Below are 15041 nucleotides of genomic sequence, written 5' to 3'. Positions count from 1 at the left end.
AAAACACCCCAGTATCAGAGCGGCTTTATAGCCATGTGTTTCTGTAAGATGTCTATGAAAGTTCTTTAAAAATAATAATAGTGTCCTCTTCCTGGGCAGTTCTAGCTTCTTCTCTCTCCTACTTTTCAACCTGTACCAAAAGGGACATGTCCCTTCCTTTACTCTTTCCAGACCTGGGTGACCTCATCGGCTGTCATGGCTTCAGCTATCATCTTTATACTCACGAGTCATAAATCCATCCCTCCAGTTTGTTTCTGAAGCTGCCTGGATGTCCCAGCTCCACCTAAAACAGAACCCCCAAGTCCTCCTCTCCCCATCACAATGGATAACTATCAAAGATGGGCAAATAATTGATTTTTCAATTGGAGGTAGACGTGGATTCAAATGGCTACTCTGAATCAGGCAGAGAGAAGATTTAAATCCATGTTTCCTACCTCCCAGGTGAGTGCCTTAATCACCAAGCTAAAGAGTTGTTCTCACGCTCTGTCTTTGGCCTTACGAATTTTTGTGTGTTTATTCAAATTAGAACAGCTGCAACAGGACAGACCGAATGCAGACTAGCCTTTACCCTGGTGGTTAGGGCACTGCCTTGAGGGGTGGAGGCTGAGTTCAAGTCTCTGCTCTAATATGTACTCAAAGTGAAATGGTTTCAACAAGAGAGACTGAGAGCAACCCCCACAGAATACCCTATAGGCTAGTGGTGGGGGTATTCATATGGGAGTAGATGATCTGTGTTCAAGTTCCTGTTCCAGAATGGGGATTCAAACCCTGGGTCTTCCACATCCCAAGTGCCTTAATCACTGTGCTAAAGGTTAAAGGGAGGAATGGGGATGCTCACACTCTGAATCTGGCCCTGGAAAAGTTTTTCCCAGATGAATTTATAGGATCAAATTTACAAATAGTTTTGGGTTGACTGAAACTGCATTTTTCAACAAGTAAATTATTTTTCCAAAAAACATTTCACCCAGCTCTAATAACTACGCCATCCTTCCCTATGCTAGCTACAAAGCCAATGCCTTTTTAAAGGAAGAAGTGTATTTTTGCCATTCAAGTGCACTTTTTGTTTTGGAATGTCAATAAATTGTCTAACAGAACTGATAGTTTCTTGCTATTATTCTTATTTCTTTTTTTAAATATTGCAATAGCACCTAGGAGCCCCAGTCATGGACAAGACTCTATTGTGCCAGGTGCTGCACAAACACAGATTTGTTCCTATTGACTTTTAATGAAAATTATGTAATTTTGCAGTGGCTAAGATTTTTCTGTTTGGTGGCGCTGCAACATCCTAGGGTAAATGTGTCCTAGATATGCCCACATCTTGAATACTGCATGCAGATCTGGATGCCCCATCTCAAAAAAGATATATTGGAATTGAAAAAGGTACAGAAAAGGACAACAAAAATGATCAGTGGTATGGAACAGCTTCCATATCTCTACAGAACAACATGGCAACATTCCTTTGCAGTGCTGAAATTCCAGCTTCAAATTGATATGCCTAGTACATGGGTCAGCGCTTGTGTGCTCTGTGGATGAGATATGCTGGCCAAGGAGTAATTAGGTAAAATAAGGGATAGCAGGCAGCTCTCAATCTAACACAAAATACAAAGCCAGGATGAATAGCACAATTCTATTTCCCATTTCCTCTGAGACAACAAGTAGGGTGCAAAGCTAGCCAACATGTACTGATGTATCTTTTCTTACCAAGGAGCACACAGAGTTGTTCGTAAACTAACTTGTCAGACTTACTGACATCATAGGCTTATTATTGTAAGTATTGGCCTTACACACTGATAGGTCATTAATGAAACCTGAAAAAAACAAAGGCTCTTTGAACTTGACCTTTTTGGTAATTCAAACATTTATTTCCACCTCTTAGGCCACTGACCTAAGTAATTGTGTTTGACTGCAAAAATAGTTAGATCTGCTGAGGATATACCGGCAAGTTAAATTAAGGGCAAACAGACTATGGCTGTAAAGATATCACTATTACATTGAAATGGGAAGTAGAATGAATAAACTGTAAATAAGGATTAAATAACAAAAAGCCAAATCTGGTCATGGGATTTTAGAGGAACTCTACATTGACTTTAATGGGGAGTTCAGCTTATAAAGCTATATGACTCAACATAATTAGACCTATTTAAAAAAAATAGAAAAGAATTCTAGTTTTCAAGTGATCCAAAAAGTAAAAATAAAATAACCCATAAAGGAAAACTGCTAAGTATTTAGAGCAATACTGTCAAATAGTTTAGGCTGAATATTTAGAGTCCCTCCCCAGGAAAAACATTTTACAAATGCTAACAAATAGAAAGGTATTCATTACATTTTTTTTCCATTAGTTCATTTTTTAAATGCTACAGCATGAGGAATGAAGCATGAGAATACTGCAGACCATGAGAAAAAGCAGAGATAGGAACAAATGGGGCCAGTTTAATAGTTAGAAACAAGTGAAGAGCAAGAAACAACCAGTGAAAACAGTGAAAAGTCTATAACAATTGCTTAAAATTCTGGTCTAGATTGTGACCTAGCCCTACGCAATGAGGTGTATGTTGTAGTGTTGCTCCTAGAATGGCCCAGGAGACTGACTGCCAGAGTGTGCTCCCTGATATGCTGGTGTAGATACACCGCCAGGGGTCGGAGTCAAAGCTATATTCACTCCCCACTCCTTCCTGCTCTTTGGCACGCAGGGGGGACACAGCAGCACTGTGGAGCATGCTACCCACCAGGAACTGGAAGCTGCGTTATGGTGCATGGGTACATGGGGTGCTTTATGGCCCCCTTACTCTTTTGGGTTAGTGCCCAGAATGGGCCATGATCTGGCCTTCTTTAATTATTGACAGGTTCATAAGTAACACAGGTTTGGATATATAACTTTGAGCATGATTGTGTCCCTTAACTAACTTCTTTTATGCAAGGAATTAACACCTCCAAAATGAAGTTAGTTACCAGCAAAAGGCTTGCACACAGTAGGAGGAAAGAAACTGAAGATAAATTGAAGCTGGATTGAACAAATTGTGGCTATCTCCAAACAAAGAGTTTTAGGACAGCAGCAAGTAATCTGGAACGTTACATGTTTCTGCTATTTAAATGTTTGACTTATTTTATGGTTAATAAACCACCTATGCTGAACTGTCTGGTTCTGTTATCTTGAATTATGTACAGTAGAACCTTGATGACTAGAAAGAATTGAGTGCACCAAAAACCTGCAAATACCCCTGGGTTTGATTAATCAGGGGAGTCATATGGCTGAACACAGGGAGAGGGAATGTCTGAGGGGCTGGCTTCCCCAATGAAGGCTGCCTGGTGAAGGCAGGAGAGAGTGGAGTTTCTACACTCAAGTACAGGGCCGGCTCCAGCATTTCTGCTGCCCCAAGCAAAAAAAAAAAAAAAAAAAACCAAAACCCAGGATCGCAATCGCGATCAGCGTCGGCAATTGGAAAAAAAAAAACCCGCATCGGCGGCGGCAGTTCAGCGGCAGGTCCTTCGCTCCTAGAGGGAGTGAGGGACCTGCCGCCCCCGAATTGCCGCAGGTGCCGCCCCTCTCCCTTGGCTGCCCCAAGCACCTGCTTGTTAAGCTGGTGCCTGGAGCCGGCCCTGCACAAGTACCTTCTGTCTCCTCTTCAGCCAGTTGGCCTTAGGGAAACAGGTAACTTCCTCTCCCTACTTTCCTCTTTAGCCAACTGTGCTGTAAGCCTCAGGGGACATGTTGTTCCCTAAGGTCACATTAGATCTGGCTAACCATGGTTTGGAATGGGACTCAAAGTTCTACTGTAATTATTGGAAAAACAGCCCTTACAATTGATAATTACAGGAATTACATAAAATGCTTAATAATGATGTTTTTATAGATGATACACCTCTGAGTAATGCAAAATGGTGGAAACCCACTGTGACCTTCTCTATACACTCCCAATCAACTTTTACCTGACACACCCACACTTATCTTGGTTAGTGTATTTGTAAGGAACCTGCAGCATGGTTAATATTGGCTGCTCTCGCATTCTAAACATCACAGCTTCAACAAAAATGACTCTTTTGGGAAGGTTTTGGGAATGCCACCTACTCATATTTCCCTCATTACAGCCCCACTGCAACTGATGGTGAAATTATTTGTTATTTGTATTGGGGCATTTGGGTGCTACTGCAATCAGGTTGGGGAACCCTGGTGTCAGGTGCTGTACAAACACAGGCAGGTATGTCTCCTGTTTATAATCTAATTTAAATGTGATGCAACAAGTGAGTGCAAATAGCCAGAGCCGGTGCAAGGAAGTTCCGCGCCCTAGGCGCCACCCCCCCACCTAGATAACCCCCTCCCTCCCCTGGCAGCTAACCACGCTCTCCTGCCCCTCCCACCAGAGGAGCCCCCCACCACGGCAGCTAACCCCGCCCACCGCAGCAGCTAAGTCCGCCGCCCCCCCGCCCGGGCAGCCACCCCCACAGCAGCTACCCCCCTCTCTACAGCTAACCCCACCTGGGGAGCGCCCCCCTCCATGGCAGCTAACCCCGTCCAGGGAGCCCGCCCGAGCTCCGCTGAGCACACAGCCCCCGCTCTAATTCTCCTCCAATCGGCACTGCAAGCCTGGGAGGAGATTTAGAGCGGCACCGGCGTGCTCAGCGGAGGAGGCGGAGCAGAGGTGATCTGGGGTGGGGAGCAGTTCCCCTATGCGCCCCTCCGTTACTGCGGGTGGCCCTCCCTGCGCCCCCCCCCCCGCCCCAGCTCACCTCCACTCCACCTCCTCGCCTGAGCGGGCTTTTAGGCGCCCTCAACCACTAGGCGCCCTAGGCGCCCGCCTAGTTTGCCTAGTGGTTGCACCGGCCCTGCAAATAGCAACTGGAGAGAATGATGAGGTCAGAGGATGAGGGTAATGAAGCTCAGATCCTGCTGTTACACAGGTTCACTATTGCACCAACTTGTTGGTTCCAAATCAGACATTTTTTAAAGAATTACAGTAAAATCAAGTAAATAAACTGAATCTGCTATGATGTGTGCAAGAAATCACCTGTGATGGCTAGGTTGTAACTTTTGGAATTTACATTGAAATTAATTGGGAAACTCACCTATTACACAGAATGGTTTCCTCGCAAATCGCAATCTTCCTTGCCATCCTCGGTAGCGACAACAGCAGCCAGCTGACCAGATGCGAATGATATATTCAAAACCAAACACAACAATCATGACAAACTCCTGGAAAGGGAAAATAAGAGACATGTCTGTTGCAGGCTCCAGAAACAAAATAGCAAGAAATACTTGACAATTATGCCTGACGAGTCAATTCATCTAATGCAACTGTATTCCTTTTCCTGAATCAAACCAAACTGGCTCTGTATGGCATCAAAAGACTAGGACTTGCACGTCCATACAGTAAATACGAACACCCAAAAGTTTCCCTATTAAGGGCACAATCCTGATCTGTGCATCACTAAATATCTTCTAAAGTCAGCTATTTCATGTGAAAGAATTAAGTGTCCAGTCCTGCACCATAAATGTCAATGGCAAAACTCTCAGTGACTTTCAAAGTTCCACAATCAGGCCCCAGGTGATTTTACAAGTTACCCAATCATATACATATTCAAAACTGGGCTCTGATTTTGAAAGCTTAGTATTCTGGCAGGCATGTTCTCATTTTACTCCATGGTAATGATATGCATGTGAAATAATTTAGGACACACATAGGAATTCAGGAAACACAGTTTTATTCTGTACCAGTCTGAGATTAAACCCCCCATGTGCTCATCTGGTGCAGCATGTGTTAGCAGTATTGTCCTGCTGATTTAGGGCTGGTTCCTGCTCTCATTAAAGTCAGGTAAGGGAAGTGACCATAACTGGCCAATGGCATATACAGTTTGTGTCCCAGTAAATGCATGTGCAAATTGTGTGTAAGTTTTCCACATACAACTGTGTGTGTAAAACCTTTGAAAATCTGGCCTTGCTTTCTTTACTTTCAAGTTGAAATTGTCTTTCAATTGTCTACACATTTCAAAAGTTTCAGCCTATATTTGCAGCACATACGGCAGCAGGCCAAATTCTGCTTTCAGTTACACCAGTGAAGTCAGTGGAGTTGCAGCAGTTTGGCCCACTATTTCTTAAAGTGACCTGAATTCAAAGACATGATGTGAAATAGTGCATTAAATTCAGGCATGATATTATAATCTTCATTTAGATTTACTCGCAAAAAGTCATTGATATGGTATACTGGTTTTAAAATGATTAAATGAGAGTTTGGTTAACTTGCAAAGGGAAGAGAAAAGTACTTGAAGGAACTTATTAAACAGTTTATCAAGAAATGAAGGATGAAAGTTATATTTTATTTGGCAGGTGAAAACATTTCTCTGTTCAGAATAAAGCTGTTCTGTGTCAACCAATTAATGTTATCTTTACAGGATGAGGACTAGTATGGTACCAGTAAGCAAGCATTACAAATAAATTAAACAGAGGAATATTTGCAGGAAAAGGGTTGACCCACCTTTGATTTTTTTCCAGTAAATCATTCATACGTTTTTTTTTTTTTTACACAGTAAGAGCCTAACACTCCCGAAAGCAAGTCAGTTGCAGACAGCTCCTGTGGTTAACTCAGGGCCTCGTTTACATGAACTAATGGCATAAATAGTTTTGTGGTGTGTAGTAATGTCCACTTAACTTATAATTAATGGCCTTATATTGATATATTCTGTATTGTGTTTGCCTATCCTTGTGTACAGCTTTTTCCAAACATGCAATTCCTTTTTAAAATGATGTGTCAGCTTGATTTAAATTTATTACATTTATTAAACTGTACTTACAAGCCCCTCTGGAAGCTTCCTTTTTCACCTTTGTAAATCCTTGTATTTAAATTAATAAATCACATATAAACCTAAGATGAGAGCTCCTTAATCATAACACAGTAACAGAAAAGGCCTAGCACTGATTTGTTTTAAAAAAATCCAAAGAACAATTAATATGATAGGTTAGTGGAGTTTTTAATTACACTATTTCAGCAATCACTAAGGTAATTCTATGGACAGAATTACTGCACAACACTCTAGAGTATTTATGTTCCTTATTAAATTCATTAACTATATTGCAAAATACCTCCTTTTTGTAATAATTCCCAATAGTGGTTTAATATGTAGCATATTCCCTGTAGGTCAATTCCCTGTAGGCCAAGAATGAAAAAAGGAAATACAATCTGGTTGGAAAAATTAGAGAAATGGTATTTTAGTTATTTAGCTATCACTTTTATATTGTAAATGGCTAAATCTGGCTTACATGTGGTCAGATGAGGTTTCCGACTTTTTGTGTGTTCATGGAAGAGATCTAGGTCATTTTACGATTGATTCCATTGGTGAAGTTTACTTTTTCTTTGGGAGTGGTGGAAGGAGGGGCACATTGCAGATCTCCAGTCATTGTCTTGATTCCCATTAAAATCTCCTGCTTGTTAAAATCTAGTCACATTTTGAATGAATTACTACAAAACCAGTTTGTATGACAAACTGGGTATGCATATGCATGGGAAGCACGCTGAAACTGTCATAATCTCTTCATCCCATGTACTGAATCTGATTCATACACATAGAAATATGCTCTCCTTAATTGTCCAGGCCCCTCTAATGCTTCTGAGCTAGAATAGGCAAGAATGAAATTCATTCATGAATACCATATGGAAGTATTATTTTACGGGATTAACCATTTGGCTGAAACTCATAGCATATATTGCTGATATAATGAATAAGGTAAAGTGTATTAAACTTTATGTAACATCACACTGGTGCCTGTTACTGCCCATTTTGTTTAGAGTTCATTTCCAATATTACCATTAGGAATGACTGTTCTCATTGTTTTCATAGCTATAGTAAGTGTGTCTGTGGAAGAGGGGGAGAATTCATTATGTGTTGAAATCTTGTATGTGATTCAAGGTGTCCTGTGGTACAAGGTCTTTTCTGTCAGAAGCACAATTTCTCTCTTTCACACACACATTTTGAAGAAAAAAATCCATTTGGGCATATTTAAGTCAAGGGAGTAAAAGAGATAAAGAATTTGCTTTCAGACATTCTTCGCAAGAGTATGAATTTTTTTGACTGGATACATAGATTGAAACATCTCAGTTTTATTCTGAGAGACATCACCATTTCTAGCAGTATTGCCCATTTAAGCATAGAGAATCTCTCTCAAGCCAGCAGAATTTTTCACAAATAAAATAAATTTTAAGTGCAACCACTTGGCAAATGATCCTATTACCTTGCACAGGTATGCAGGATCAGGTCTCCAGTGGCCATTGCTGTAGCTAAGTGAATGGAAGAGTCATATTTTTCAACCTATATTTCTATATGAGATTTTTTTTTTAAATTCATCATTTAAAGGGTATAAGAAACTCATAGGTCATAAGCTACACTTGAATAAATTTGAAATTCTGTCTTAGACCACAAGACAGGAAAATCAGAGTCAAGAATGAAACCCAGTTATTACAGCTGGCACGAGCTACTACTGTTAGATGCCTCAAACCACTGGAAGACTTTAAAGGCTACAGGTACTTCAATACCAAGGGAGCAACTGAGGGAGTTGGATATAGAATTTCAGATTTCCCTTTCCATTTTCTGTCCTACAGGACAGGCAGGACTTCCGGGACCCACTTACACTGTCCTTACTCCTCCCAAACCATTGACTTTAATGGTACTTTTGGCAAGAGTGAGCAGGATCAGACTCATATGGATACTTTACTAAATGTTTTTTGTGTGTGGCTGCTCACCTACTTAGACACCATTCACCTGATTCTGATTTCCCTTACACCAGTGTGAGCCTAGATTAACTTCCCTGAGGTCAATGGAGTTACTCCTGTGTAAAACAAATCAAATTTAGGATTTTTATTTTATATATGAAAGCGGGTGAAGCTATGAGCCTACAGAAAATTCCTACTTACTACTAAAATGAGAACAAAATCCAGACTTTTAAATACTTTGAATATTGTTGGTTTTTTGTTTTGTCCCTCAGTGATGGAGACAAAAGGACCAAACATAACTGGAAATACACCTAACAATTTGGACAGTTATTGGATTCCTTATAGTGACTTCCTATTATTTTAAAAGATATTGTAAATATGTCATTCTAAGCAACACACACACACAAGTAAATCAGAGTAAGACTTCATTGTTCTTTAATCTGGCCTCCTTAAGGAACTCATCAGGGCAGACTGCACCCGTGACTACATATACACCACAAACCGTAGTCTTTTGTAGAAGGGGATGAGTAACCAAGCCCAAGTTTTCCCCATAATTGATAAAACAGATTGTTTGGTTGATTTGGGTGGGAAAAAAGTTTTCACTGCTTCCAGGAGTGCTATAAATTCTGCTCAACAGGACACAATAGTATCAGCTCCATCTGAACTGACATTTTTTTGCGTTCAAAATTCCCATTAACATCAGTAGGAGATAAGTGTGTGTGTTTCAGTCTTGCAGTCCTTGCGCATATATAATGTATCTGATCTATGACCCAGGAGAGCAGATCAAATATGAAATTAACAAAAGATTATATAGGGCTCCAATGAACTGGGCTGATAATGAAATCAAACAGGGTAAGCAAAATCCAGATATTGTTAGTGCTTTTTGTTTGTTCTTGTCTGTCTAATTAGGATTCAAACTGTAATTAGTTGTTAAATTAGCATGCTTCTCAGATGCTTTTCTGTAATAAGAAATTTCCCTTAATATAACATTCAAATGGCTAAAAACTATTTGAGTTTCTGCATTAATTAATATAATTATTCATTAAAACTCTAAATAACCTTTGGTTAATTTGCTGCATACCTGCTGTGGCCATCAGGTTCCCTTGATTCCAGACCATTATTTTACAGAATCAGATGGTATTTAAGTAAAGAAAAAATGCTGATATTGTAAATTCTGGGTTATTTTTCCCAGTCATAAGAGAGTCATGGTTAATTAGTTACACTAGCTATTGCATACAAGAGATTTGCATACAAAACCATAGCTCTTCTCTTATTTTACTTATATTTTTTGTACTTGAAATAACGTTTCATAATATTATGTAGAGCACTAAACTATGACATGGTCTGCAATGGGACTTTTAATGGGTATAGGTCCTGTCCGTACAGAGCTCATTGTAGATTGGGGTCTCTATGCCAACAGTTAATATTTCCAGGAACTCAGAAAGTGAAGCAGAATTTATCAAAATAGTCCTATAAAATAAGCTTTAATATAAACTTCAGATAAAACCAGTATCTCTATATTATTGGAAATACACAGAGCCAGATTCTCAGCTGGTGTAAATTAGCTTAACTCCAATGGGTCAGATGGAGCTATGCCAATTTACACCAGCTCTGGTCCAGAAAGTCTTGAAAACAAATTTATTTATTATTTTCAAGCTATCAGAAAAAGAAAGAACAAAATTTTTCTCACATCTTTGACAACTGATGACTTGGCAGCAGCTTCTGCAATTTCAGTTTGGTAACCTGTAAAACGTCTATGACACATAAATGGCATCATCCAAATAATAATGGCTAGGTGCTACTGTAAGGCAAATACAATAATAATAATAGTGCTTTATGATTCAGTTTATTGGAAGTTAAAATGTTTGCTCATTCAATTAAAAGAAGAACATAACAGTTTATCTTGGTTCCAGGACCATGCCCTGCACCCCTTGTCAGGTAAAATTCTAGCAGTCGTTCTCAAACTGTGGGCCGGGATCCCAAAGTGGGTCGTGACCCCATTTTAATGGGGTCGTCAGGGCTGGCTTAGACTTGCTGGGGCCTGGGGCTAAAGCCCAAGCCTAAGCGCTTCAGTCCTAGGCAGCAGGGCTCAGGTTACAGGCCCCCTGCCTGGGGCTGAAGCCCTTGGGCTTGGGTTTTGGCCCCCGGCCTGGGGTGGTGGGCCTTTGGCTTTGCCCCCTCACACCCGGGGTGGTGGGGCTTGGGCAGGCCCAGGCTTCGGTCCCCACTCCTGGGGTCCTGTAGTAATTTTTGTTGCCAGAAGGGGGGGCACGGTGCAATGAAGTTTGAAAACCCCTGCACTACTGATTCCTGAGCGATGAGTACAGGATTGGGTCCTACAATTAATAGTTCTTGTTTTCAGAATGACATAAAATTGTGTCATTAATCCATTGCCCCCTGAATGCTGCGCTGCCCCATCTCTGAAAATCTGGGAGGCGCTGTGCCTCAAACAATCCAATGGCAACCAGAGTTCCAGGGGATCACTGCTACTGCATCTCCCCTTTAAGAGGGTGAACTCTACCCTTCCCCTTTACAGCTGACTGCTTTAGGGATAAGTGGAAAATATGCCCCACACCCTCTTTGACCTTTTTGGATCAGCCACGTGCAACGCTTTGACAAAGAGGAGTGTAAAGGTTCCAACTGTTACAACATGGCTCCACCCTCATATCTACATTGACACCAGTCTGCTGTGATTGGATCCAACCACTGAATCCCACGGGTTGCTATGCCACCTGGGTTTGGGCAATGATTGCTCACTGTTCCTAGCTCTCAGGTGCACACCCAGGTGTAGACCGCATGAATGACACCCTTCTTTGGCTCTGAGACCCTGCAGTATGGCCACCTAGACTCTGGAACCAGGGCCATAGCCCACCTGAGCCTCCAGTTGTTTATACACTGGCCCCTAGACTCCACCTGGCAATGGAAGCTCTTATACTTACACCCCTCAGGGACCATGTGGGCAGTAAAGCAAAGAAACATGGGCGTAGCAAAGGAATTTCTTATCCACAAACACTTTACTCATCAAAGCAACAGAGAGTCCTGTGGCACCTTTAAGACTAACAGATGTATTGGAGCATAAGCTTTCGTGGGTGAATACCCACTTTGTCATATTCACCCACAAAAGCTTATGCTCCAATACATCTGTTAGTCTTAAAAGTGCCACAGGACTCTCTGTTGTTTTTTACAGATTCAGACTAACACTGCTACCCCTTTGATACTTTACTCATACAAAGCCCAAGAGAATTACAGATTTATGGCAAACAATAAACTCCTCAATGCAACCCCCTCAGGCTGATGTCACCACCTCTGTGAGTCCCGGGTTTGATCCAAGACCTCAGGCCAGGCTGCTCTCCTTTACCTGCTGGGCTGGTTTTCTTACTTCTGGCATTGGTTGGCCTCTCTTGCTTCAGTCAGGTTTACACTAAGATCACTTTTCCAGTATAGCTATACTAGCATACTTTACTGGCAAAGTGCTCCTAAAGTGGAGGCAATTTACACCACAAAACTGCTTTTGACAGTGTAGCTTATTCCAGCCCCCTGATGGAAGTAAACTACATCAGCAAAGTGCAGTTTTGCCATTATAACGGTGTCTTCGCTAGGGGCTTTGGCCAGCACAGCTATGTCAATCAGGGATCACACCCTGTGAAACTGGCAAAAGTTTGTAGTGTAACTCTGGCTTTAGAGAAGCACCTCTTTTAAAACTGACTCTGTCTCCTCTTTCCCATGCACTGCAAGCTGCGGGGAGGTCAAGGCTCCAGTCCCCTACCTCTTGTCCGATTCTGTGTAATAGTCATTCAAAGTCAAAGGATCTCCCAACAGATGCCCACTGTTCCTTTACGCAAGTGCCCTTCAATAATAATGGCCCTTGATTGCTTGGTGATAGCTCCTCAGACATCATCTGTTCACTAGGCATCAGGCCTCGGGTACAAAATGGATGCTTTCATCCACAATGAAGGTTACAAACACAGAATGGCATCCACAAGACACAATGAAATTCCTAATTTGATACAGATATATTCCCAAACTGTCACAACTACCACCCAGAGGAAAGGAAAGTCCAAATGCCAGATCAGAATTTTCAGGTGGCCTCCCTCTGCATCACAAGTCAGTCCAATCCCTGAATCTGCCCGGCAGTGGGGAACACAACTTAAAATCTGATGCCATGATATTAGTCCAATTGATAGATATTCAGATCTTAACATTAATATTGGTTTCTACTGTCCCAAGTTACTACAGTTACATCATCCATATGCTTGTTAATATTGAAGAGAGATGATGTTAAGAACAGTTATCTTTTTTGGAGACATTTTTCTTAACCCTTAAAATTAATGCAAATTCCAACTTGTGTAAAACCAGGTGAAGTAGAAAACTCTGCCTTATTTGGATATTTTTCCTTTAATTTAAATCTTTACTGTATAAAGCCTTACTTGTTTCCTTGTGAGTTGTTCTTTTACATATTCGTTATCCATTTATCTGTTCATAATATCCTATAGCCTTTAGATCTTGCATCTGTTCGTCATTCCATTTTCACAAATCAATACAAGGAATTCAAGTAAAAAGCACCGTTTCTACTACTTTGTATTCAACACATGCTAAATTCCTGTGACAATGCCCTACATTTTCTATTAAAATGATTTCAGTGATTGCTAAGTACTTAGAAAATCAGAGAATTCACATAGAAATTCAGGTTCAAGGCAAAAATATGGCTGTGCTTAATGCTGAAACATCCGAAATTTTAACAATAAATACTAATTTTAATGCATCAATTAATGGAATATCATGGAAACAGTTAGTTCCCCAACCCCCCCAGCCTAATACATTTTGATTTAGATGTACAACTCGTGTGCTATCAATTCTAATAACAGAAACTATATTGTGTTACTATATGTTTTTTATGACATCATTTGCTCCTTTTGTTACCAATTGCTCAGTTATTAATATATACCCTATTTCTATACAACAGTTATGGTAAATAAAGGATTATTTTTATGATGTTACACTATATAATTACTCTTGTGGGAAAGGTCTGTGTCTACCTCTGTTTTTTCAGCAGTTAGCACAAAAGATTCCAGATTGGGGTGAGCGGGTGGCAGTGCGACTATAAATAATAATATCCTCTGTGATGCCCACAAAAAACTTGACAACGGTTAGGCTGCTGCTTTGCTCAGACCACTACCTAACGTGCTCACCAGTATTGTGCTCCCCCATCTGTCTGTATCCATCTGTTGTCTTATAGTTAGATTGTAAGCTCCTTGGGGCAGAGGCCATCATTTTGTTCTGTGTTTGTACAGCACCTAGCACAATGGGGTCCTAGTCCATGACTGGGTCTCCTAAGTGCTATAATAAATAAATAAATAATGATTATAATAAATATAGCAACAAATTTGAACCCCGGGATGAAATCCTGGCGCTGTGGATGTCAATGAAAAAAATCCCGACAATTTCAGAATTTCACCCAAGACATCTCTTTATTTCTTAGTGGGAGGGAAATGAGTGGGTGCAGACACAGGCTACTACTGAGTTATTTACAATATGTACATTTTTGAACAAATATACTAGTTGGCAAGAACACAGCATAGCTTTTGCTCACCGACTCAGTAAGGTGTTAAGCCCCAATCACTTTGTGAGGCTCTGGGAGGGTGCAGAGGTCTGCCCACCGGGAACTGTTTGCAGGATCAGGCCAAATTCATGGTAAGATAGCCACAAAGCATCAATGTAACCACTTAATGGTGATTAAAGAATTTTGGGGCCTATGCACTGTGGAAATTGGGAGCCCCCCACTTTCACTCAAATTTGGTCCAACTGTCCCTCTGTCATGATGAAGGGGCTACTGGGCCAAACCTGAGCAGCACTCGACCTTGCTCCAGTTCTGCTCCAGCTGCTGTCAGCCCTGTATGGGATGAATAGGGGCTGTTCAGCAAAGCACCTCCACCCCATACATTCCTCATCCTGCACTCCTCCCTGAATGCTCATTCCATCCCACATATACCCCAACAACCCTTCACCAGCCACCCTCTTACCCTGACAGTCCTCCCCTCACACATCCCAGGAGCCCTCATGTACTTCTCATTCACAGCAGCTCCCAATATCTCAGCCCCATAGGCCACAGTCCCCAACATGCTCCACTCTCACCAACATCCTCCCCACCATAGCTCCCACAACCCCTCACCCTGCAGCCCCCCAACACTCCCCACTTAGCTTAGTTGTTTTTATGACGGGATCCTCAACCCCAGGTTCTCGCCCACTGCCCCCGAGTCCTTCCTGGCTGCTCAGCAGCACCCCCCTCCTGGCTCAGCACTCCCAATCCCGGCCACCCCATCACTTGTCCTGCGCTCACGTGGCAGGGGC

General features: G+C 41.5%; 1 protein-coding gene across 1 annotated transcript in view; it reads right to left on the bottom strand.

Moving 5' to 3' along the window:
- The window catches only part of KCNQ5 (potassium voltage-gated channel subfamily Q member 5), a 490758-nt gene that overhangs the window by 99874 nt on the left and 375843 nt on the right, over positions 1-15041 (bottom strand). Inside the window, exon 3 of the mRNA XM_005308869.5 lies at positions 5059-5185. Coding sequence (XP_005308926.2) covers positions 5059-5185 — 127 coding nt within the window. The remainder of the gene's footprint in view (positions 1-5058; positions 5186-15041) is intronic.

This window comes from Chrysemys picta, chromosome 3 (assembly GCF_011386835.1).
Source record: "Chrysemys picta bellii isolate R12L10 chromosome 3, ASM1138683v2, whole genome shotgun sequence".
Taxonomy (NCBI): domain Eukaryota; kingdom Metazoa; phylum Chordata; order Testudines; family Emydidae; genus Chrysemys; species Chrysemys picta.
Note: the sequence above shows the minus strand (reverse complement) of the source record. Positions and strands in the feature narration are given on the sequence as shown.